Genomic DNA, 25,003 nt, shown 5'->3' with positions numbered 1-25,003 from the left:
CAATTAGTAATGTTCTGAACTTAGGGAAGTCTTGGCCACCTTGTTGATCTTATTAAACAGAAAACTCACCCAAGGAAAAAGTGATCTTTTCAGATGAGATATTCCACAGTTTATTTCCTGGCAGTGGAGACAGAGCCATACACCAGATGGTCAGGTTGTTTGATTGGGCTGGTTTATTGCCATACACTCTTGTAAAAACAGACTTCACATTGAGAAATCCACTTTTGTCTTTTCTCTCTTCATTAGTAACATGTATTTCTACAAGACAAATAAAAACAAGGTCAGTCACTATCATTTCCTGTATGAGCCACCCAGCGATGCCAAGGCATGGCAGGCGATGGTTTGGTTTATGGTAATGGAGAGTCTCAGGGGGTCAGACTGCAGCGTTTGGGCAGTGGGGGTTTTCACCAGCAGGCCTGAAATTAACCAGAACTGTTTTTGCTCAAACTGCTGCAGGGCATTGATCCATGGTCAAGGTGTGAAATAGATTGATTAAGAATGTTGCTTCGTTTGTAACCAGGGTTCAGAGGATTTGGGGGCAGGACTGATGACTAGAATCTGACCTGGGTGAAAACCTGGTAGGGCTCTGCTGTGGAGTCTGTACATACAGCAAGAATCTGCCTAAGTGACCAGGAAGGAAAATATAAAATGCCCTCAGCTGAGACGCCATGTTGGGTTCCCCACTTCTGAAATGTTCTGTGCTGCGTTAGTGGCTCCTCCTTCCACAGGTCTCCCTTACAGAGAGAGGACAAAGGAGCCCATGCATGACTTCACTGCACCCTTGCTGTAAATATATATATATAGTGTATATCTTTACTGTAATGGGGTTGCTGTATTGTATCTTGTCCCTGCAATAAGCTCTAGATTTACATCCATTATCATTTTGGGTCCTGTCAGTCCTTTTTAGAACTAGAACCCTATTTAACTGCCTGTTAGTACAACCTTCAACTAGCATACACTGCAGCAGGAATTTAATGCACAGACATCTGTCATCATCGGCCATAATTTTCTGAACTATCATAGTTTCTTTACATTGAAGGTTCTAAATGCTAGTTCTGAACTTATTACTTGCCAAACTCATAACTAAATATTGGCAGAATTCTGACCACACTGTCTGGCTTTATGGGTGGCAGGGTAATTGTACAGGACCTTCATTTCTTTAATGTAGTTCTCTACTTATTCAAGCTATCCTTGTCCAGTCACTCGCCTTTTTTCAACCAGATCCTTCCACCTTTGCACATGCTGCACATCCATTCTTTTAATCATTAAACCCTTAAGACAGTGGTTCTCAAAGTGTGCGCCAGGGTGCACTGGTGCACCCTAGAAGATTTCCAGGTGTGCCCTACAGTATTCCAGAGAAATATGTGCATGTTGGGGGTCAAAAAACCAACAGGGTTTTTGGAGTTTAGATTTTTGGGGGACAGAGGTGTGGGGAATTGGCTGTAAGCTGACAGTCTGCCCAACCCCTCACCTCACTTGCCTGATTAGGTTGCAAAAGGCTGTTAAGCTGTGATGCTGGATTGTTTACCCCCCATGTTCCCTGGAGAGACTGGAGGTAAGTTTCTTCTATCCTTTGTTTAGTGTAAAGTTAAGATGATATATATGGTGGGGGTTTTCTGCACTCAACACAATTAAGAGTATAAAGTGAGGAATTCTTCAAAGTATTGACAAGGAAATGAGAGTTTGCCTTTCAAATATATGCCCAAACATTGAAGAAATCACTAGGACATATCAGGCTCATGTTTCTTAAACACAAGAATGAAAAAACTTAACACATTTGCACCAGGACCTGCCGAATTTAACTAAATCTTACTAAGAATGTGTGTGTGTGTGTATATATATATATATATATATATATATATATATATATATATACACACACACACACACACACACACATATAACCTTTTTGTTGTTTTTTTATTTTAACCCCTCTTTTTTACAAATTCTAAAAAGCATAACTCAAAAAAAATGTAACATAAAAATGTTTTTTAATGTCAGAATAAATTTAATTTTGTCATATTTATTTCATTTAATTACCATAAAAGCATGCTTAGACTTTATATTTTTTCTTTAATATTTGACTTATTATAACATATTTCTCAGAAATTTGTACATATTGTGTCTACAATTATTTGTAGAATTTTAAGTGTGCCCCGACTTCAAAATGTTTAAGAACCACTGCCTTAGGATGTTACATTCTGGTCAGCATCAAACTGTCTTAAGAACAAAGCCTCAGGTCTGTCAACCACTAGAACAGAATTTCTGCCAAATTAAGGATAACAACTTAACCTCAGTTACGTTTCAGCCCTAGCCACAACCTATTAACCACATCCTTATGAAATCAGACAGGACGACACCATGGCTGACATCAGGACCTAATGCAATGATCTACTCTAGCTCCATGACCCCAATGCCCTAAGCTACCATGACTAATGATTTTTCCCCTATATAATCTATCACCTAGCGGCCATTGGAGAGCCACAGTTTAGAGTACTGGCTCACCTGTGCCTTTAAGCATGATGCCAGTTCCTTAAATAAACCTTTACTTTTTTTTGCTGAAAACTCCTGTTTGTATCTTATCCAGCTTTGATGCATGTTACCAAACTAACTCCTTTGGTTCGGTAACATAATGGGCACACCAAATCAGAGTTTATTTAAGAGAAGAACATATCTATTTATAATGACATTTAACAAATACCACCAGGATTGCATCCCGTCATTATTGTGGGTGATTTGTTTTTAAGGTGAACTGATAACAGAACCAATAGTAGTCTTAAAAAGTATGAAGCATATTAACACAATCATTCATCAATATAAACTTTTAATTGTATCAATTAAAAATAATAATGCAATAAGAGCTACATGATTCAGTTACTGCTGAAAATACATTGCGCTTTGAGAAAAAATGACTCAGGAAAAAGGAAAAAGGCTGTTTTCCCAGGCAAGGATGCTTGGGATTGTTCTGGCAAAGGCTGTCTTGTTTGTCACCTATAAAAAATATGGCTTTGAGCAGACTCACCTGAGTTTGTTTCACTGTGTGTTTTAATTAACTTTTAATCCTCCTCGTGACCATGTTCCTGTCACATAGCCAAGTCCTTTATGTGCACTTCCTCCAGTCCCCCCAACTCCCACTCCTCCCAGGTCCCTACCAGGAAATGTCAAAATCATTTGTTTATTGACTTAATGCAGCGTTACTAAGTTAATTGAACTAAGTGAGATTATTAATAATTTGTGTCGAAGTAAACTTCTTTGCCCTCACATAAGAGATATGTTTTTACTAACAGTGAAATAAAACATTAGTGTTTGTATGAAGTTGATGAAGTCAACTGTGTTTCTTACATTCTAGGGAATATCACCCCCAGATGAGAAAGTGGCATCCAGTTGGCAAGATAATGTTTTTCTTGGAATGAGAATTATTCTTAAAAGCCAAGATGAATTTAGGCAACCGCGATTTCTCGATATCTATTGTTCTTTGTTTTCTTTCTTTGCCAAAACTATTTCCACTGAATGATTTTCTTACCTTCTCTTTCACTTTGAGGAAAGCTTCTGTCTATAAACCATGTGAGATTTGCTGTAGGAAATACATTCTTCAGTGAGCAGGTAAATGTTCTCTGGGGGTAAAGACAGGAAACAGGAAGATTTACTTGCAAATTCTGAAGAAAGAAATGTTTCTTACACCTCCACTAACCCTCACAAGAGGCCAATTGGCAGGAGACATGTTCTCTACTTTTAACAATACAATGTTTACATTTAAGAGGTTGTGTGAAAAATTACACTATAAATAGACTTTCTCTTTATAAAGATGTTCTAAATTAATGGCTGGAATCCAGGACATTGCTAATGTTGCAAATCTGAATTCTTGGTTTTGAAAAAGGAAAATTACAATTCTACAGAGGCAGATAAAATAGTAGAAATGGAAATAAAAGGATAGAGGGAAGAAGCTATAACAGGCAGAGGCCAGAGAAGAATATTCTTTTAGACTAAGTGCTATGCTTTGATTGTTACTATTTCCCAGATAATGTAAAGTACTATTTATAGTAACAACCACAGAGACCTCTTAATATAAATATCTCACTTATTATTTGTAGAGAGTTTTATTTATTTATTTGTTTGTTTGTTTGTTTATTCATGACAGAGACTGAGAGAGACATACAGGAAGGGAGAGAGATGAGAAGCATCAATTCTCCATTGCGGAACCTTAGTTGTTCATTGATTGCTTTCTCATATGTACCTTGACCTAGGGGCTACAGCAGGCTGAGTGACCTCTTGCTCGAGCCAGTGACCTTGGGCTCAAGCTGGTGAGCTTTGCTCAAACCAGATGAACCTGTGCTCAAGCTGGTGACCACGGGGTCTTGAACTAGGGTCCTCAGCATTCCAGTCTGACATTCTATATGCTGCACCACTGCCTGGTCAGGCCCGAATTTGTTTTTTATTTTACCATCTTAATACTATTAGGTAGATAAGATATACTTGACATATGAGGAAATCAAGGCATAGGATCACAGACTGGCTAAAGGGAGTGGAATGTATTTGATGGCACAATTGGAAACTATACTATTTCAGTTATAGTCCAAAATATTCCTGGTAAACACATTATATTTAAATAAGAGAGAAATAGAAGAACAGATAGTTTATGTTACAAAACTAAAAAGTTTAGAGGTAGGGTTAGTTATGTTTTACTTTCAGCACTGTGTTCTTTGTGAGATGGTAGTTTCTTCAATAGCTTGATGAAACTATCCAATAAGACTTATTGAAGCCCCATTACTTTATCTGAGATACAGCAAAATTATAATTCTATTTCTAATTACTTGTTTTCTCATCAAGAGATATGTGTAGTTTACATATTACCAGCACTTCTTCTTAGTTCTTAAATAGTTGCCAATTGATGAATATGCTAGCTAACTAATAAGGAACAGTTCACTGTATATGATGCTTGGTGTGTCAATTTCCCCACAGACTAGTTAGCCCAGAGCCTGGACCTATAAAGCTGAGAAACCAAATTTAGGCATACTCAGTTACGTTTCTCTGGTGATATCTTACTGAAGTGCAACGGAACATCCCTCAGTATGTCACTACAAAAATATCAAGAAAATAATGACACTGTCAGAGGAAGCTATCTCTTGTAGCAAACAGTGGGGACACATGCAGTGACAAGAATGCCAATTTCTGGAATTATTCACTTTCTGTCTTAGAAAATCAAAAGTAAAGTCAGGACCCCTAAAAAAATACTTTTATTAAGTGAAAGAAAAATAATTCAGTTTATTCAATCCAACACAATGTCAAAGATGGATGATTATCTCTGGGTGGTCCATGAAGAGATGTGAGAATTATAGGAAATGAAGTGTTATCATATCAACACCCTTATGGTTCATCTCCTCCATGCTCAGTTAACTCACCCAAAGATGATGATATGATAATATCGGTAAGGAGTGGGGGTTCTATTATTTTTACAAAGGTACTGTCTCACTGCTAAAAAGCTCTTGTCAACTTAATAAAAATGTTTAAAAGATTTAAATCTTAGGGATTCTCTGAATCCTGATTTTATGGAATGATTAAGATTTCAAATATTTTACAGCATCTCCAGACTGTCCTAAGATTTTGTTTAGGAATTTGGTTCTTGTTCTGAAACTTTTCCTAGTCTCTCAAAAATTAAAAAAAAAAAAAGTAGACTACACTAGTTCAAGTTGAAGTCAAACTTCTCAGGAAGCATCAAGCATATATGGTTTTTCTAAGCAAGCAGAGTTGTTTTTATTTGGAAACTTCAACTTGGCCCAAATGAGTTAAAAAAAAAAAGTCCTGGCTAGTTAGCTTGCTTGGTTGAAGCATCATCCTGATACACAAAAGATTGACAGTTCGATTGCCAATCATGGCATGTACAGAAACAGATTGATGTCTCTCTCTCTCTCATCTCTATCTCTCCTTTCCTCTCTCTCTAAAATCAATAAGCAAATTAAAAAAAAAACTAAAAAAGTTAGTAAATCTGCACAAAAGTCATGTGCACAGATATACAAGCACACACAAAAACGTGTTCCTCTGCTCTAAAGTAAAATCATTCACTCATTCATTATGTGCCTGTTGCCTCTGAGAGAAGCCAAATCATTGTTTTTTCAACATATTATTCTAAGTCCACCTGGAATAAGTGAATAATAGCACAAAGAGTTGTAGTGTAAGTGCCAAAAAGTATTTGGACAATTTTATAGGAGTTCAGAGAAGAGTGAAATCTGAAAATAACTTAGAGAACAGAGTTGCATTTTGCAGACAGGGAAGAGATGAGCCTGAACTCTGTAGGTGGTCCCTGTTGGAAGGTGATGGAGAATTCAGAAAGATGGATGGATGGAATGGATAGGCCAGGTATGAGCTGGGAATACTGTCCTAGAAGCAGAGGGAAGCCAGTGATGGTTGGAGCCCTGAGACTGAGGAGTCAGGAAAAATGGATCCAAATCTGTATGTAAGACTGATTGTTCCCTATTTCCACAGATGAAATGCTTTTGTCAGTTAACCATATTTAGTTTCCACAAATTGGACAGAACTTTTTCCAAAGGGTCTTGCAAGAAATTATTTTTAAAACATTTAGTTCTTTAGTCTAAAAAGGGAAAACTTAAAAAAAAATAAGTTTCCCTATGACTTCACCAGCTCTTCATTGCCATTTGGAATCTTTCCTCCCCACCCCCACCCTTTTTCCTTCATTTGAATTTTATTTTCAGTCTCTACATGGTCTTGACTCTGCCATTTCTGTCTTTTATCCTAGAACTCAAGATTGTTTCTTCCAAGGACATCATTTTTAAAGTGATCCTGTTTCTTCTTGGCAGGTTTTTTTCCTTAAATTTATATTATACATTCACTTATTTATATGTATGAAAATTATATATTTTTTAAGCTGTTATTATCCCTTTATTTTACTCCAACTGAGAGTAGAAGCCGGCAGCCTTTCAGCTTTTCTGTCTCTATTTACATAATATAATAAAAAGTAACACCAAATCTGTTTCTCAATTTGCCATGTTTCTTTGAATTTGGGGGTTTACTTAATCTTCCCTTTCTTGCATGTTCTTTGGCTTTTTTTTTTTTACAGAGATGAGAGAGAGTCAGAGAGAGAGACAGATAGGGACAGACAAGACAGGAACAGAGAGAGATAAGAAGCATCAATCATCAGTTTTTCATTGCAACACCTTAGTTGTTCATTGATTGCTTTCTCATATGTGCCTTGACCGTGGGCCTTCGCAGACCAAGTAACTCCTTGCTCAAGCCAGCAACCTTGGGTCCAAGCTGGTGAGCTCTGCTCAAACCAGATGAGCCCGCACTCAAGCTGGCGACCTCGGGGTTTCAACCTGGATCCTCCGCATCCCAGTCCGACGCTCTATCCACTGCGCCACCACCTGGTCAGGCTCTTTGGCTTTTTATTTATTCTATTTACAACATCTATAGCCTCTAAACAAAATTGAGATTCTTGGTCTGACAACTGGACAAAATATTTGAAACCACAGATGCCCTTGAGGCATGTGGTCTCTCTGCCCATATTCACCCTTTTCCTCTTAAATCTTTGCTTGTAACCCAGATGATCTAATTATCTGGAAACAGAACTAACACGTGTAGGTACTAGCTCTGCTCTTTTACAACATAACCTATGCCAGGTACATCTTTTTCGTGCTGGGGAGAAGGTGGAGAAACAGTCAAGAACACACCTACTTGAGAACAAGGCTCCTCTGAAGGTAGGAGAGACCAGGAAGTGGAGGTAATCTCCTCTGGGGCAGGAGTCCGCTCATAACTCTTCAAAGTGTACAGAGCAGTCACCCTGCATGGGAGCCCTCAGAGACAAGACCAGCGCCTGCCTTGCCTGTAAGTACCCACTTGTGGTTGGTGGGTGTTTCCCAACCCTTTGGGGTTGCAAAACTTGCTGAATAAGGTTCTCATTCACTTAACAAATGATCCAAGTAAGGAGTCACAGGTCAGGCTGCTCTTTAAATGTAATATAATATTCCATGTATTTGTTTTTCATCTTTAAAATGGGGTAAATAAGCCAAACATCTGGAATAAGCTGCTGTCAGGAAGGTCTTATCCGCTATTGGCTTTGCAGGTGATGGCGCTGGGGAAGAGAGATTGTGCTGAGCTGCTTGCTGAGGACCAGGAGGTGACGTGAGCCTGGGGAGGTATGTTCCACCTGTTTCCCCTCCATGCATGCCAGCTTCTCCTGCTGAGAACAGACAAGCCTGCCATTTAAATTTCTTAGAATTCTGGCCTCGCAGTATTTTTCTGAAGAAAAACTGGCCTCTCATTTGGAACTTGATTACCCGGGCCCTCGCGGGCTTTGCAGCCTCTGCCTGTTGCACCAGTTCTTAGGAAGCACGAGTCTCACGTTGGCGTCTGTCCGTGCTTGCTGCTACCGACACCGAGAGAAACCTGGCTAAGCCCCAGCCCTGGGCATCCTGAACAGCCTGCCCTCTGGGGCTGCTCCTCCTGCTTCCAAAAACATTTGAAAGGCACCCAGGAGCACTGAGACAGTGGAAGCAGCCGGAAGAAAACCCAAGGTAGAGAACAGAGATCCCTGAAGAGCTTGTTAACTGTTGCACAATTTTTATTTTATTTTTGTACTTTCTGGTCTGGCCAAGGCAGGGTCAGCATGTATTATCCAGGCACAGAGGGAATTTACGGGGAGCCTCGGAGGCCATTTTGCTCAGCTCTGACTCACCCCGACTCTCCAGAGAAGCAGAAAGGAGAAACATCACACTACCCAGGCATGGCCAGTCTTTGATCATTATTGTGAATCTCCGAGCATTATTACCACAGTTCTTTTCCAAATACATAGCTAGCTTTCATGTGGTTCAACTAAGACTTTTAGCTCAAGAAAAGCTGTAGAAGAGGAGACAGTATGAGGTGAAGAAAAGGGGAAGAGGAGAGAATCAGGATGAAGGCAAAAGGGGACTTACAGATAAAGGAGGAGGAGGCGGCCCATGAGACAGGAGAACTGTTAGTGCCAAGCCCACCCCAGTACCCAACAAGGAACCCAGTTCTCTGAGGCTCGGGAGTATTTCCAACTGGCCCTTGTTCGTGCAGGGCACCACCCCAACCAATACGCCACTTGTTGCCTGTGTGGCAGGCAGGTGAGCAGTGGCTCCCGGGTTAGCTGGGTACCACAGCCCTGCGGAACCACCTGAATAGCACGCACAGAGAGGGACTGGAGAAAAGCGGCCATGGGCAGGCAGGGCAGCACCAGGACACACGGGCTCAAGGGCCCCAGGTCCCCATGGGCATTGAGGGAGACTGGGCCAGGCTCCCAGAGCAGGTGGGGTCCTTGGCTTCATGGGCCAAGGAGAAAAGGACCTTTTAGGAGGGAGAGGGTAGTGGAATGGCGGAGAGGGCAGTGGAAAGGAGAGGTCGAGCAGTGGAGGAGGTGGGGAGGGCCATCCTGAAGATGGAATGGAAGGTGAGGGCAGAGAAGGGGCCGCCTGAGGGAGATGGACCAGCCTGCAGCAGCTTGTCCCTTCCGTTTTGTTTAAATCAGGCTTGGGGAAATCTACTCCTTAAACACTGGCTTTATACTCATAGAGAAGAGCCATTTTAGCTCCAGTTTAAATACATAGCAAAAACAATTTTGTGGGATTGTTTTCTTTAAGAGAAAGAGCACATCCTATGGGTTAATCTCAGCAGGTGTGAATTAACCAGATGCTTCTCTGTAGGGTGCTTAGTGCTGTACTGATCAAAACTTTAAGATATACTGACTAAATATAGATGTTGTTTTGCCACCACGGGTCGGGAAGTTGTTTTGGGCCAACATTGATAAGTGAAAACATTGGGATTTATGCCTAAGCACCTCGTTTTGGTAAAGCTGAGGTTGTGGCAGTTGAAGCTGGTTGGGAAAGGGCCCACATAACCAGCTCACTCTGAGAGACCTCCACCATGAGCAGAGCTCAGGCTTCTTGAGACTGGGGCGTTTGCATGCGTACCGGTGGTGGTTTTAGAACTGGGTGCAAAGCTTGTTCTGTGGAATCTAGTAGTGGAAGGACAAACAAGCTTGATCCTGAGATTTCCAGACTCTTCCTTTCTCCCATTGTTGCAGGGCTATATCACCTGAGTAATATTAAAACCGTTTCATCACTATAAATTGTCTGAAGCATCTAAGTCTATTCAACAATTTAACACATAAGTAGTTAATGCGTAATTAGCACACAGAGAATTAAACATTGAGAATAGAGGATAATTTCCTTTAAAAAGAATAGAAGACAACATTCATTCACAAATAGTTTGAAATATAATTTAGTTTCATACTAAGATTTGTTAAAGAAGTGAAGAAAAGATGAAAGAAACTCAAAAAGAAAAAAGAATATGGAGAAATAGGGTAAATAGGAGAAATATGGGAGAGAGGCAGAAAAGTTAAAAGAAAAAGGGATAGAGAAAAATGTAAAGATATGAGAAGAGAGACAGCTCCTTAGGCAAAATTCTCCATAGAAAAATAAAACATGAGTTTAGTACCTATGTCTTCTTCTATGTACTTTATTGTTTCAGGTCTTATGTTTAGATCTTTGATCCATTTTGAGTTAATTTTAGTACAGGGGGACAAACTGTAGACCAGTTTCATTCTTTTGCATGTGGCTTTCCAGTTTTCCCAGCACCATTTATTGAAGAGGCTTTTTTTTCTCCATTGTGTGTTGTTGGCCCCTTTATCAAAAATTACTTGACTATATATATGTGGTTTTATTTCTGGGTTTTCTATTCTGTTCCATTGGTCTGAGTATCTATTTTTCTGCCAATACCATGCTGTTTTGATTGTCGTGGCCCTATAATATAGTTTGAAGTCAGGTATTGTAATGCCCCCAGCTTCATTCTTTTTCTTTAGGATTGCTTTGGCTATTTGGGTTTTTTTTATAGTTCTATATAAATCTGATGATTTTTTGCTCTATTTCTTTAAAAAATGTCATTGGAATTTTGATGGGAATCACTATGGAATACTACTCAGCCATAAGAAATGATGACATCAGATCATTTACAGCAAAATGGTGGGATCTTGATAACATTATACGAAGTGAAATAAGTAAATCAGAAAAAAACCAGGAACTGTATTATTCCATACATAGGTGGGACATAAAAGTGAGACTAAGAGACATTGATAAGAGTGTGGTGGTTACTGGGGGAGGGGGGAGAGGGAGAGGGAAAGGGGGAGGGGAAGGGGCACAAAGAAAACTAAATAGAAGGTGACAGAGGACAATCTGACTTTGGGTGATGGGTATGCAACATAATTGAATGACAAGATAACCTGAATATGTTATCTTTGAATATATGTATCCTGATTTATTGATGTTGCCCCATTAAAAAAATAAAATTATTAAAAAAATAAAAATAAATAAAAAAAAAATAAAATAGCCCATGGTCGTCTGGAAGAGTGAAGGACAGAGAATATTTTCTTAGATTCTGAGGTCAATTTTAATGTTATGTTGCGTCTGTTTTGTTTTTACAGAACATACAGACCACTCCTCTGTTTGAGCAAGTAGGTTTTGGATTTTATCCCTGCCTCTGAAATGCTGACTGCTTATCCATCCACTGTTCTCAGATTTGTTTTTTAATCTTCATCATTAAACATTCAGAGATAGTTTGAAAAAAGGAAGACTAACAGTCGACAGGAAGAGAAAAATTCCCTAAGTTGCTAAAGATATGCTAAAATGTTAACTCAGGAACAGAATCAAATCAACGTGGACATCCTTTGGCCTCTGCGCTGGAGCTGACTTTTGTTTTGGATGATTTCTCTGGAACCTATTTAAAAACAACAACAACAACAAAAACTGGGTTGGGCCTGGGGAGAAGGGAATGGTGAAAGCTGGGGAAGACAAGAGGAGATGAAGACAGTGGTCTCTCATCTGGCAGGCGGCCTCAGTACTGCCTGGACATGGTCCTCCCTGAGCCTGGAAGCACACAGGGTCCTGGTATAACAACGGTATCTTGCCTCGTTCAGTCCTCACCTATGTGGTTCCCTTTTATGCTTGTTCTTAAGACTTTCAGCTGCTCTAACAACCAGCTCTGTCTTTCCTATGAGCTGTTTGTGGAAGAAACACAATTTCAAACACAAAGCTTACGAAAAACCCAGGCTGCACTGCAGTCCTGTAATCTTTTTCCCTAGAAAGCTGGCTGATATTACAGGTTTCACTTTCTACATGATTTCCCCACTGGAGCGCAGTGATTTCCCCTCTGAGGGCTTTCTCCAGTGGTGGCGAAAGCACAGGGCCCCACCGCCCCAACGATGATGACAGCTGGCACTCATGGGACTAGAAATTTAGACCCAAAGCTTTATTGTGCCACAATATGCTAGAAAAAAAAATAAGAAAAGAGGCCAGAATACCTAATATCTCTCTCTCTCTCTCTCTCTCTCTCTCTCTCACACACACACACACACACACACACACCCTTGACATGTTGCCTCAGAAGGTCAAGGAATCCACAAAGATTCAAGCTTTTACAAAACCAAAATTAAATAAATTAAGTATCAAATTCTCTAAACAGCTACTAGAGTGCTATTCTGCTAACTCCAATATGTGTTTTTAGCTTATGGTGTCTGTTTTATATTCTTTCTTAGGCATTTTTAACCCCAACCACTTTTGTATCCTATGTTTCATGGTAGGTAGTTTTCCATATATTTTTTCACCTAAATTTTTTGAAACATAAAGATGAAGAGTGACAAGGGCAGAATTTATGGTGATGATCGAGTTACAGTATATAGCACAGGCATGAAAGGGAGACGTGAGACTTGTGGAGAGACTGAACTGCTGAGTCAGCTCTGGAATTTTCACGCAACTCTCTTGTGCCTTTTTTTTTTTTTTTTTTTTTGTATTTTTCTGAAGCTGAAAACAGGGAGAGACAGTCAGACAGACTCCCGCATGCGCCTGACTGGGATCCACCTGGCCCACCCACCAGGGGCGACGCTCTGCCCACCAGGGGGCGATGCTCTGCCCCTCCGGGGCGCCGCTCTGCCGTGACCAGAGCCACTCTAGCGCCTGGGGCAGAGGCCAAGGAGCCATCCCCAGCGCCTGGGCCATTTTTGCTCCAATGGAGCCTTGGCTGCGGGAGGGGAAGAGAGAGACAGAGAGGAAGGAGGGGGGGTGGAGAAGCAAATGGGTGCTTCTCCTATGTGCCCTGGCCGGGAATCGAACCCGGGTCCCCCGCACGCCAGGCCAACGCTCTACTGCTGAGCCAACCAGCCAGGGCCTCTTGTGCCTTTTTTTGCTGCATCACTGTAGCTGGATGTGGAGGGCCCGGGGCTCTGGGCTCAGGGGTTTTTAGCCCCAGCATCTTCTACTCTGATGTAAAAATGTACATGATGGGGCCTGGAGATTTAAACGGAAGGTCCCTTTTCCACTTCAGCTACAAAGGGAACTTCTGTGCCACTGTGGAACCCTGGTGAAGCCTCACTCTCAGGAACAAACAAGAGCAATGCCGTCCACAGGTGTGGTACTTGGACATCCCTGGCCTCTTTTAGCTTGAGAGGCATCATTGTTAGAATAATTTGGGGACTTTTCTATTTTCAAAAAAAACTAAATTAACCATAAACTTTTTAACTTTAACAGTAATACTGGAATGTAACACTACTCACAACTGACCAAATTCCTATTGTTCTAACACTGAGCACTGCTGGTGTAGTGAATGCATACCATGTCATAGGCATTTAATAAGTGCATATGATTTAGTTAATTTGTAAGGAATGAAGGGATGGAGTACAACATTCCGACTGCCCAACACTCATGGTAGGCAGATGACAGCTACTTTGCATATGATTTCTCATTGATCTTTACATCAGCCTTGGGAAGTTGGAATCATTGTCCCTGTTCACTGCAAGGGAGCTAAGGAAATGAGATTTCAGGGGCCAGAGTTAATAAGTGATGAATGAGAATTCAACCTTGTCTATTGGATTTTACACTCTATGTTCTATTTTTTATTACTCCACACTGTCTCCTAGAATCAATCTCATAGTAGATTGATGAATAGAAATGCAGAAGGAAGAAATGGGTGTAAGAGAATGAGTAAATGATAAATAGTGGGAAGAAGAGAAACATTCCTGATACGTTTACTATGTGTTATGTACTTCTTCACTGTGCATAAATTTAATTCACCTAAGAATCCCATGAAATATTTTTATGACCCAAATTTTAGAGACAAGTTAGCTGAGATGCATGGTGGTTTACTACCTGGTAAGGACATGTAGCTAGTAAGTGGTCAAATTAGGATTTGACATTAGTTCTACCTGCCCTTGAAGTTGATCCCTTTTATTATACCATCCAGCCCGGGTATGGGCATGCTAAATGCTCATCCTACCTCGGCTCTTTATTAGTGACTCAGCCAGTTGTTCAGACTCCCCAGGCCCCAATTTCTCATTTGCAAAATCACAGATACCCTACTTATTTTGGAGCTTTGTTTAGAATATCACATGAAAAAAAAACCATGTAAAAGTGATTTAAAGAATGCGTAAGTTATTTAAATATACAATGGAGCCCTGGCTGGTTGGTTCAGTGGTAGAGCGTCAGCCTGGAGTGCAAGAGTCCTGGGTTCGATTCCCGGCCAGGGCACACAGGAGAAGTGCCCATCTGCTTCTCTACCCCTCCCCCTCTCCTTCCTCTCTCTCTCTTCCCCTCCTGCAGCCAAGGCTCCATTGGAGCAAAGATGGCCCGAGCGCTGAGGATGGCTCTGTGGCCTCTGCCTCAGGCGCTAGAATGGCTCTGGTTGCAGCAGAGTGACACCCCAGATGGGCAGAGCATCGCCCTCTGGTGGGCATACCGGGTGGATCCCGGTCGGGCACATGTGGGAGTCTGTCTGACTGCCTCCCCATTTCCAACTTCAGAAAATACAAAAAAAAAAAATACAACGGAGATGATAAGAATATTAGAGTAAAGAATTATTAATGTTTGGGAAGATGTTAAAAGATCTATAGACAAGCCATGTCCTGTAACTGGTTATATGGATTTAGTGAAAGAATATTCATTGATTCCCCAGGAAGGAAGGTTTTCAAGGTTCCCTCTCAGCACTTAGGCAAGCATGGATACAGAAGAAGAAATTTGATTATATGTAACACAAACTCTTTTTTTAAAAACTGGAATTCTTGGGTTGAATTTTATGGTTACATATCTGTTTGAGTACATATTATCTGCAAACATTGGCACCAAGAACCTACAAGAAATTATTATAAGAAACAAAAGCATCCACAAAACATTGTACCATTAGATTGTGTGTTTTATTTAAAATATTGAAATAAAGTCCACTGATAAAATTGGGAAGTAATTGTGGCAGAATGATTTAAAATCTTTTCTATATGTTCAGAAGTACAATAGCAATTATCTAAAAGATAAACACATGAAATTAAAAAAAGACACACAAATACTTGGATAATGCATATATATATATTCATTTAAACCATCCCACAGAATCTGAGCTATAATTTATGCTCAACTGCCAAATTAAATGACTGATATTCAGCAGGACTAGACATCAAAAGTTATTTAATGTTCTTGGAATTAGAAGAAACAAGAATATGAGTATAATTCTTTCTCATCCTATGTAATGAGAAATGTTCGAGTTAATGAGATTTCTTTTACTTGGAATTTTGGAAAGCTTGAATGAAACCATAATGTCACAGACAGCTGATTAACACATAATAGTAATATCAACAAAACAATAAAATAATGTTTATTGAGCAATTAATATATGCCACATCTATACTAAGAACTTTTCATAAGTATTTCATTTAATTCTTGAAAACAACAACAAGGTGAAATACTCATCTTATCTCCTTCATGTAAGTGGGAAAACTGACTACAGAGATGTGAAATAATTTGCCTGAGGTCACAGCCAGCAAGAAGAGCTTGCAAGTGAGCTCAAATTTCAAAGATTAGAGGCTGGGAACTAACCCCTAGAAATTGAAGTCAGAAGGCCTCCTTTACCTCCTCTTTTCTCTTGCCCTTTCTCCTACTGCCTAAGAAATAGCCAGGGCTCTGAAGGGGTACACAGGGACAGGTTTTTTCTTATTTACTTCAACATAAGAACAAGCTGGTACAGGAAATGGCTCTGAACAAAATGTCAGCTGAGCATAAAAAGCATTCTTTCACTGGGATTCACACTGCTCTCTGCCCTACTTCTGTTTCACTATCTACTTCAATTTTTATTAAAAAGAAATTTAAGCTATTGAGAGTATTTTTCCAGGAAAATTAAGGACTCAGGATCATAGATCACAGGCTCTGAGAGCTCTAAGTTAGAAAGTAAGAATTCCTATTAAGTTTCTAGAATCAATTCAGCTGCCCTTCTTCAGCAGAAATTAATTGGCTGATGGCCACAGAGTAAGATCTTTTGGAAAAGCATTCTGGACAATACAACCTGAAACACCTTAGCAAGTTACACTATAGATCTTCAAAAGCTTTCATGTGACTCACCTCTCCCAAGACATCCATGGAGTTATTTTCCATAATCATGGGGATTTCTGGTTTAGCTTAAATGCAGAGAAAACACAGTTAGTGGCACAGAATGTCATCTTACCAGGGTACTAGCATGTGTGCATCAGAGTCATCATTCCTCAAATATTAAACACCCACTGTTTGCCTGGCAGAATGTTAGATTCCGAGGAAACAAAGATGGGCAAATCATCTTCACTGTCCTCAATAAATTTATATTTTCATGAAAAACACAGATACATAAACTAAAAATTAGACTAAACTGAGATAAGTAGCATAATTGAGGACATGTAAGGTTTGAAGAAAGCTTTTAAGAGAAGCTAGGAACCCAACCTTGAGGATAAGAAGAAGCTTTTGGAAGGTGTAGTATGTAAATGATACTTGAATCATGATCATTGGTGAGTCAGGTAAAATGGGGAGTTATTCTATGGGTCTACTGTAGAAATACAGTAGAATTTATAGGCCTCCAAAAGTGAAAAGGAAAACACTTAATACTTTAGTTGTTTGGTACTAGAAATCATGTGGGGCTATTTCAGTGATTTTGTTGTTCTGCTAGATTGAGGGTACCTCAGAGCTAAACTTTCATCCCTTCATCTCAAGCACTTTATAGAGCCCCGTACAAAGCAGTCACTGAGTACTTCATTTTTAGAAAACATTAATTGCACATCCATACAACTGCTTTTCTTTTTGCCTTAATATTAAAATGCTGTGTTAAAAAATACAGTTCTTGCCTGACTGGGCGGTGGCGCAGTGGATATAGAGCGTCACCCTGGGATACGGAGGACCTAGGTTCAAGACCCCGAGGTCACCAGCTTGAGCATGGGCTCATCTGGTTTGTGCAAAGCTCATCAGCTTGGACCCAAGGTCACTGCCTCGAGCAAGGGGTTACTTGGTCTGCTGCAGCCCCACAGTCAAGGCACATATGAGAAAGCAATAATGAACAACTAAGGTGTCACAATGAAAAACTAATGATCGATGCTTCTCATCTCTCTCTGTTCCTGTCTGTCTGTCCCTATCTATCTCTCTCTTTGACTCTCTCTCTGTCACTGTAAAAAAAATACAGTTCTTAGAAAGATGAAAAAATATATTCCAATCTAGGGGTTTTTGTTTATTGATAGTTCTTTGCATCACTGGGCAAAAAGAATTTTCACATTTTTTTCACATTTTCCTGCAAAGTTGGGCCGTGCAGAGTCAGGAGGCCATCCCTGCGGGCTCCTTTGCTGGAGGAGCTGGTCAGTCTTCACCCCCGTTGGTCAGGGTGAGGTTAAGGATGGGACACCTGAAGGCTTTCTCTAGAGATATGTTTATCATCTTTCTTTTCTCACACTGGCCTTATTCTGTGTTGCTCCAGCAAGCAACTAAGATGATTAGACAAATAGGCAATTATACTTTGGCAATTATAATTAAAGAGATTTCCAGTCTTCTTAGGAAACATTACTATAATAAATAAGGGAGTGATCACTAAGAAACTGACCAATCTATGGCTTTCTGTGTGATTTAATTCTATTAACTAAATCATTGTTCTTTTACTTCTTACCCTCATCCTACCCCCAACATGAATGACAAGTATCAAGGTAAACAGAATCAGGAATAGCTACCCTCACATGGCCGTACTCCAGGTAACTGGTTGCTTCCTCTATAGGGAAAAACTGTGTCAGGCACTGATATAGGATAGCAGGGAGTCGGAGAACAAAACCTCTTACCAAAAACCTTGACCGTGGTGGAGCTCCTCAAGATCTTTCTAGGCTTGACTTTAACGTGGCAAGAGAACTTCCGGCCGTCATCATGGATTTGGACTGGAGAGAGGTAGAGCTCACAGTCTGTACCTAACTTGACTCTGTCTTTAAATAATGTGGAATTGCTGATGGAGTGATCCTGTGTGATAAGTGCTTCCTGAGTCCCATTATCCTCCTAGGAAGAAAAAGAGTTACCAGTTATTAAGTACTCAGCGGCACCAGCTCTGGGATAGGCATCCCACAAGGATTAATTTATTTATATCTTGTAAAGAGAGAGATTGTGAATGAAGAATTGAAATCAAAAGATATTTAGGATGTTACTAGACAAAGTATCATTACACTTGACTTTCAGTTAAAAACTACTGTCACCTTCTTCAATATGAATAGAAACTTGCTGTTCTTCAGATGACAACTTCCCATTTGTAACCTTCTATAAGCTGTATGTCTGGGGTGAGATTTTGGGGAGCACAGAACTGGGGGCTAATGGTAAATCATAATTCTCATTTTAAGTTCAGAAATCTTAATGGTAAGATGTGTTAAAAAGGCTTCATAAATTTTGTTTATAAAATCTTAAACTCAACTGGATGATCAGAATCGCATTCTCTTCCCAGCACTACTTTGGAAAAGGTTTCGTTTTAGGTCCCCATAGGCCCAGGACGAGGATGGGGTAAGGATACTCCTAGGACACAAAATTCAAGGAGCCATTCGCTCTCAGGGTCTTATAAATGCAGACTGGGTATCTGAGCATGAGTGCTTCCTTAAATTTTGTGCTGTAGGCATCTTTACCTCAGCCTTGTCATGGTCATTGCCCTTCTTCCTTTATTTCTAAGTTTGTGCTATCTTCAAAGAGGACACATGAGGATAAGCTATAAATGTCAATCAGAATTTTGGTGACAATAGATCATCTGGAGTACTTGGTTTCTCTATTCCACATTCTTTCTTGGTTTGTGAAGAAGAGCCCCATTATTCTTGCCATACTCTGACTTTCCATTGACAAGATCCTGAGATGTCACAGTGTTGGTTAATGTCAATAATTGCTCTGATTAAGGGCCAATGAGGAGGGCACTCTTAAGGGGTACAAGGGTAGAGGAAGGGTTATATCCTTATACCCCCTTTAGTATAACTCAATATTCTCAATTGATTTGCTTTGAAACATTCAGATACATAAGCTTCTTCTCTGAAGATATGAACTAGATTTTTCTAGGGTGAAACCTAGCTTGGGGCATTTTTTTAAAGATCCTCAGAGCAGCCAGGGCTGAGAACCATTGATCTAACTCTAAACAAGAGATGGATCTTATGCACAAGGTTCAGGGGAAAAGGAGGAAACTGAAGTGGAGAAGAGTGAACAAGCATGCATCTGATGGGAAAGAAGTCATAAAATAATGAAAACAATGATCTGACTTAGAATCTCTAATTTAAAAAATAAGACAAATTCAGGGTAGAAGAAATGAAAGCCGGGTAAGAAAGAATTCAAGTACAGGCTAAGAACAGAAACAGTGGATACATGAATATAGATTTCTTAAATTGTTTATATAGATATTTTCAGAATATACTTAGTAGAAACTCTTATGTAAGACACAATTCTTTAAGTGACTATGGCTAAGATTGATATCAGCTTTACAAATATATATATATACAAATATATATATATATCTCCTGCAGAAAATCATACCCTGCATAAGACTTATCAGTAAAACAATGTACACACTTTTATACCCATATAAAGTAGGACCTATGAGTCTATCCTGCTGTCTTCTTACTGAAGAAAGTCACAGAAAGTTAAAGGGAGAGAACTTATATTCTGGAGATGGGGCTCCAAAAGAAGCTCTAAGTATTGGATGGCGTTTTGCTCAATATTTCCGGATCTGGAGAGCAATAATTAAGGAGGCAGTCTCCCCCTACAGTTCCTTCAGAACAACAAACTTAGTTTTATAGTTCCTGCTTTATGCACAGGGACTGTTTTGGTGAAATCTTTGGGCTTCAAAATGTATCTCAGACATTTAGTAAATCACTCATCATCTGATCTGGAACATTTCCATCTGTTACTTGTTGTGGGAAGAAGGGCAGTCAGAGGTTGGTTGGAGACTGGTGAGAAAAACTGCTTTTTCCTTTATTGTGTAGCTGGTTGTGACTAGCCAGGGTGGTTTAATTGGTGGAATAAATATATACCAAAAACAAAACAACCTTCCTCCTTCCCAATTTATTTGAAGGTTTTTGGCTTGTTCGTTTATTTTTCTGGACAGTTGACTGTTGTAAAGGGAAGGATTTTTTTGTTTGTTGGGAAAGATGGAATTCAGTTGTAAAGTGTGTCTTGTAACCTACAGCATCCAAAACTCTTGAAAGGATCTAGAGTGCCACTTATAAAAGGGCTAAAGCAAGACTGCACATGAATGGCTGCCTTCAGGAAGCAAATGGGAGAGGTGGAAAAACCTAGTGCAGGCAAACATTGATATGTCTAGAGCTGAGAGAAGGAGAAATGATACCAGTATCATGCTATGAACACTATTAAAATTTATAATCTTATTTGTCATTGCTTAAATTTATTTAGTGCCTACTGTTTTAGGCACTGGGCAAAGTTTTCCCAAGTCTTATTTATTCTTTATTGCAATATGCAATAAACTGAGGTTAAGTAACTTGCTTGAAGGTCACAAAAAGTAAGAAGGTACTTAAGTCATAACATCCAAAAGAAGGATGTGGCCCTGGCCAGGTGGTTCAGTGGACACAGTCTTTTCCCAATGTTCTGATGTCACGAGTTTGATCTCCAGTCAGGGCACATATGAAAAGCAATGAATGAATGCACAACTAAACAGAACATAAGTGGAACAATGAGTCAGTGCTTCTCTCTCTCTTCCTCTCTCTCTTTCTCTTTCTCTCAAATCAATGGGAAAATTTTTTTAAAAATATAGGGATGGCCAAGACCAAGAACAAGTAAGCCTCAGAGATAACATACACTAGTGAAAACCAAACCATCTCTCTCTCTCTCTCTCTCTCTCTCTCTCTCTCTCTCTTTCACACACACACACACACACACACACACACACACAAATGCACACAGAAACAAAAATAAAACTTTCGGGAGTATCAAGTGAAAAATTTTAAAGAAATTTCAGGAGTTTAGAAGAGGCCTTTGTGTAAGTTGTAGATTACAGAGGTGTGGGCAATTTGTTGATAGAAAGGGCCCTTGAGAGTCACAGGGTACTAGGACTCTATGACTCTAAGGGATGTAGAGTGTACTTCAACTGCTACCTGATAATGATAATCTTAGGGTCTGCAGGAAACAAACTGGTAAAGAGGTCTTACTATGTGGAGTCTTTATTCTTGCCTGTTTTCCAAAAAAAATTGATAATTTTTTAAATGTGAATAACTATTTCTAAATATTATTAGTCCTGACACTCAATACTCAATACATGTTCAATCAAAACAAGCTGACTGTCTTCCAGCCTCACAGATGATCACCCCGCATCTTCATGAGTATTCTTTACTGTCTGACTAAACTGAGAAATGATGGACAGTCATAAAATTAACTCTTTAGAGATTAGTTTTTAATACATGCCAAATACAGAATTGTGCTAAGTTATTTAGTTAGTTGAGTTACCTTATTTATACCTCACAATAATACCATGAGGTTGGTACTGCAGTTATCCCCTTTTATAGATGAGGTGACTAAAATTTAGGTTAGCGAACATATCCAAGATGTGAATTCTGAGATAAAAGAAAAAAACATGCAACCCTGTATGCACTAATCAAAAGATCCTCCCATATTTTGACTAAGTGATAAAAGTTAGTAAAAATTCTAAAATAAAATAAAATGACCACATAAGCTGTGCATTTCTCAGTCTGTTCTCTTCTGTCAACTCTTATATATGTGCCTGTGGGGGACATGAGCCATGAAGGTCCAGGAACCACAGACTGATTGGGCAATACTGTTTCTTGAACAGTATAGCTGTGTCTCAAAACAATAATAGCCTGCTTTCATTTAAAATGTTGATATTTTGGAGTTTTTTCTAAATTTTGGTTTTAAAAATGGAAACAAACAAAGTGTCCTTTGCTAGAGGATTGGAAAAAGAAGATGTACATATATACAATGGAATACTACTCAGCCATAAGAAATGATGACATAATGTCATTTACGACAACATGGATGGACCTTGATAAAATTATACTGAGTGAAATAAGTAAATCAGAAAAGCTAAGAACTATATGATTTCACACATAAGTGGGATATAAAACAGAGATACATGAACATAGGTAAAAATGAAGTGGTTACAGGAGGGGGAGGGGTATAGAGTGCCAAATATACAGTGATGGAAAGTGATCTGACTTTGGGTGATGGGCATACAACACAATCAATAGTTTAAATGCTATAGAAATGTCTACCTGAAACCTCTGTACTCTTATTGATCAATATCACCCTGTTAAAGTTAATTTTCTAAATAAAATTTTTAAAAAAGAAAAAATATTTTATTAAGGGGATTCTTTTTGGTTTTGGTTGATTGATTATGCACCCCCAATGTCATTGCAGCATTATTCACAATAGCCAATATCTGGAACCAGCCCAAATATTCATCAGTGGACAAGTGGATAAAAAAGCTGTGGTACATTTATGCAATGGAATACTATGTGGCCATAAAAAATAAAGAAATCTTACATTTTGTGACTGCATGGACGGACCTGGAGATTATTATGCTAAGTGAAATAAGCCAGGCAGAGAAAGACAAATACCATAAGACCTCACATATATGTGGAATCTAATCAACACAATAAACTAAGGAACAAAATAGAAACAGAGGCAGGGTCACAGGGAACAGAAGAATAGCTATCAGAGGTAAGGGGGAAGTGGGGACTGGATCAGAGAAGGTGAAGAGATCAGCCAAAACACATACACACACACATGTGTGTGTGTGTGTGTGTGTATATATATATATATATATATATATATATATGACACATATATACACACAAAGGATAGCAATAGTCAGAGAGAAAAGGAGGAGTGGAAGTAAGGGGAGGGGAGGCAAAAGGGGGGAAATGGGGGTGGGAAAGAGACTTTACGTGGGCATGAGGGGACACGACGGGGTGTGTAAATGGTGTTATATTGAGTGGGATATTTTAAACCATATCAACAACAATAAATTTTAAAATTATTAATATTTATATATTGATTATTGATTTTTTTGGCACTCCCTTAAATTGAGCACCCAAGGTGAAGGCTGTATTTACCCTGATCCTAGTTCTTAGCTCCCACAGCTAGTAAATGGTAGAGCCAGGTCTTGTAAACAACAATTTACCTACAAAAGTCATGCTGTTAATGACTTTGCTATAAACAGTAGAACAAAGAGTCCTTGCTTTTTCTGCTTAGAGTCTATTTGAGAAGAACTAATTTTCAAGGAAAGCAAATATAAAATCATACTCATAGAAGAGAAATAAATACATAATTTAATTACGTAGAGGAGCTGGATAATTTGCATGATGTGGGCTGGCTAGGGTCATATTGAATCATGAAATACTACTTCCCTATGTTCTATAAAGACATGAAAACCTAAAAATGATTTGTAGAGGCTTTTCTATTTTTGTACTAGAATCAGAATTTTCAGTCTAGAAAATGAATGTTGGTACTATTTGATTTAATGACATTATTTTATCTCTGGGTTGGTATAAGCTCCATATCTGGCAGTGTTGAGCACAGCACATGGTGGGTATTGAGTATACATAGCTCATTCTATAAACTCTGATGACTATATTGATTGCTACTGCTTTATCTCCAAACTGCTTCCTATCGTCACATTCCCTCCATTTATTCTCCATCCAGTCACTGCTGTCAAAGCAGCTGCTTACTAAGCTCCCCACATCCACTTTGAGAGCAATTGAGCAATATTTTTCTAATCATCACAATTGGTTGTCAACACTTTGTAGGTTGGCTAGCCCTTTAATTTTGATTATCACGAAGATAATTAGAGTCCGCTGTCATCAGGTAGAAGGCAACAATTTTGTTTTCTGAACAGATAGACTTCCCATAGGCATGGGAAACCAGCATTGTTTAATAGCACCATTTGTCTCTTTGTTTAAATATAAAACCCAAAAATATCAAAGAACAGTATATTGAAAACATACATTTATAGATAAAAATTATTTGTTTTTATTTTTTGTTTTTTTAATTTTATATAGTGCTAGAAGCTCTGGCCAGAGCAATCAGACAAGACAAAGAAATAAAAGGCATCCATATCGGAAAAGAAGAAGTAAAGGTATCACTTTTTGCTGATGATATGATCCTACACATCGAAAACCCGAAGGACTCCACAAAAAGATTATTAGAAACAATAAACCAATACAGTAAGGTCGCAGGATACAAAATTAACATACAAAAGTCCATAGCCTTTCTATATGCCAACAATGAAATATTAGAAAACGAACTCAAAAAAATAATCCCCTTCACGATTGCAACAAAAAAAAATACCTAGGAATAAACATAACAAAGAATGTAAAGGACCTATATAATGAAAATTACAAAGCATTGTTAAGGGAAATCGAAAAAGATACAATGAGATGGAAAAATATTCCTTGTTCTTGGATAGGAAGAATAAATATAATCAAAATGGCCATATTACCCAAAGCAATATGCAAATTTAATGCAATTCCCATCAAAATCCCTATGAGATTTTTTAAAGAAATGGAACAAAAAATCATCAGATTTATATGGAACTATAAAAAACCCCGAATAGCCAAAACAATCCTAAGGAAAAAGAATGAAGCTGGGGGCATTACAATACCTGACTTTAAACTATATTATAGGGCCACGATAATCAAAACAGCATGGTATTGGCAGAAAAATAGACACTCAGACCAATGGAACAG

General features: G+C 39.0%; 2 protein-coding genes across 4 annotated transcripts in view; one reads left to right on the top strand and one right to left on the bottom strand.

Moving 5' to 3' along the window:
- The window catches only part of CD96 (CD96 molecule), a 94,196-nt gene that overhangs the window by 41,101 nt on the left and 28,092 nt on the right, over positions 1-25,003 (bottom strand). For all 3 annotated transcript variants that reach the window (XM_066241606.1, XM_066241607.1, XM_066241608.1), the window contains exons 4-7: positions 18,119-18,326; positions 16,398-16,453; positions 3,524-3,614; positions 70-258 (exon numbers count right to left, since the gene is read on the bottom strand). In XM_066241606.1, coding sequence (XP_066097703.1) covers positions 70-258; positions 3,524-3,614; positions 16,398-16,453; positions 18,119-18,326 — 544 coding nt within the window. The remainder of the gene's footprint in view (positions 1-69; positions 259-3,523; positions 3,615-16,397; positions 16,454-18,118; positions 18,327-25,003) is intronic.
- Positions 8,867-9,494, top strand: ZBED2 (zinc finger BED-type containing 2). The gene is given in 4 exon segments (XM_066241938.1): positions 8,867-8,991; positions 8,993-9,117; positions 9,120-9,435; positions 9,437-9,494. Coding segments are annotated over 4 exon segments (624 nt in total).

This window comes from Saccopteryx bilineata, chromosome 8 (genome assembly GCF_036850765.1).
Source record: "Saccopteryx bilineata isolate mSacBil1 chromosome 8, mSacBil1_pri_phased_curated, whole genome shotgun sequence".
Taxonomy (NCBI): domain Eukaryota; kingdom Metazoa; phylum Chordata; class Mammalia; order Chiroptera; family Emballonuridae; genus Saccopteryx; species Saccopteryx bilineata.
The sequence above is the reverse complement of the archived record's forward strand: the minus strand, read 5'-3'. Positions and strand labels throughout refer to the sequence as shown.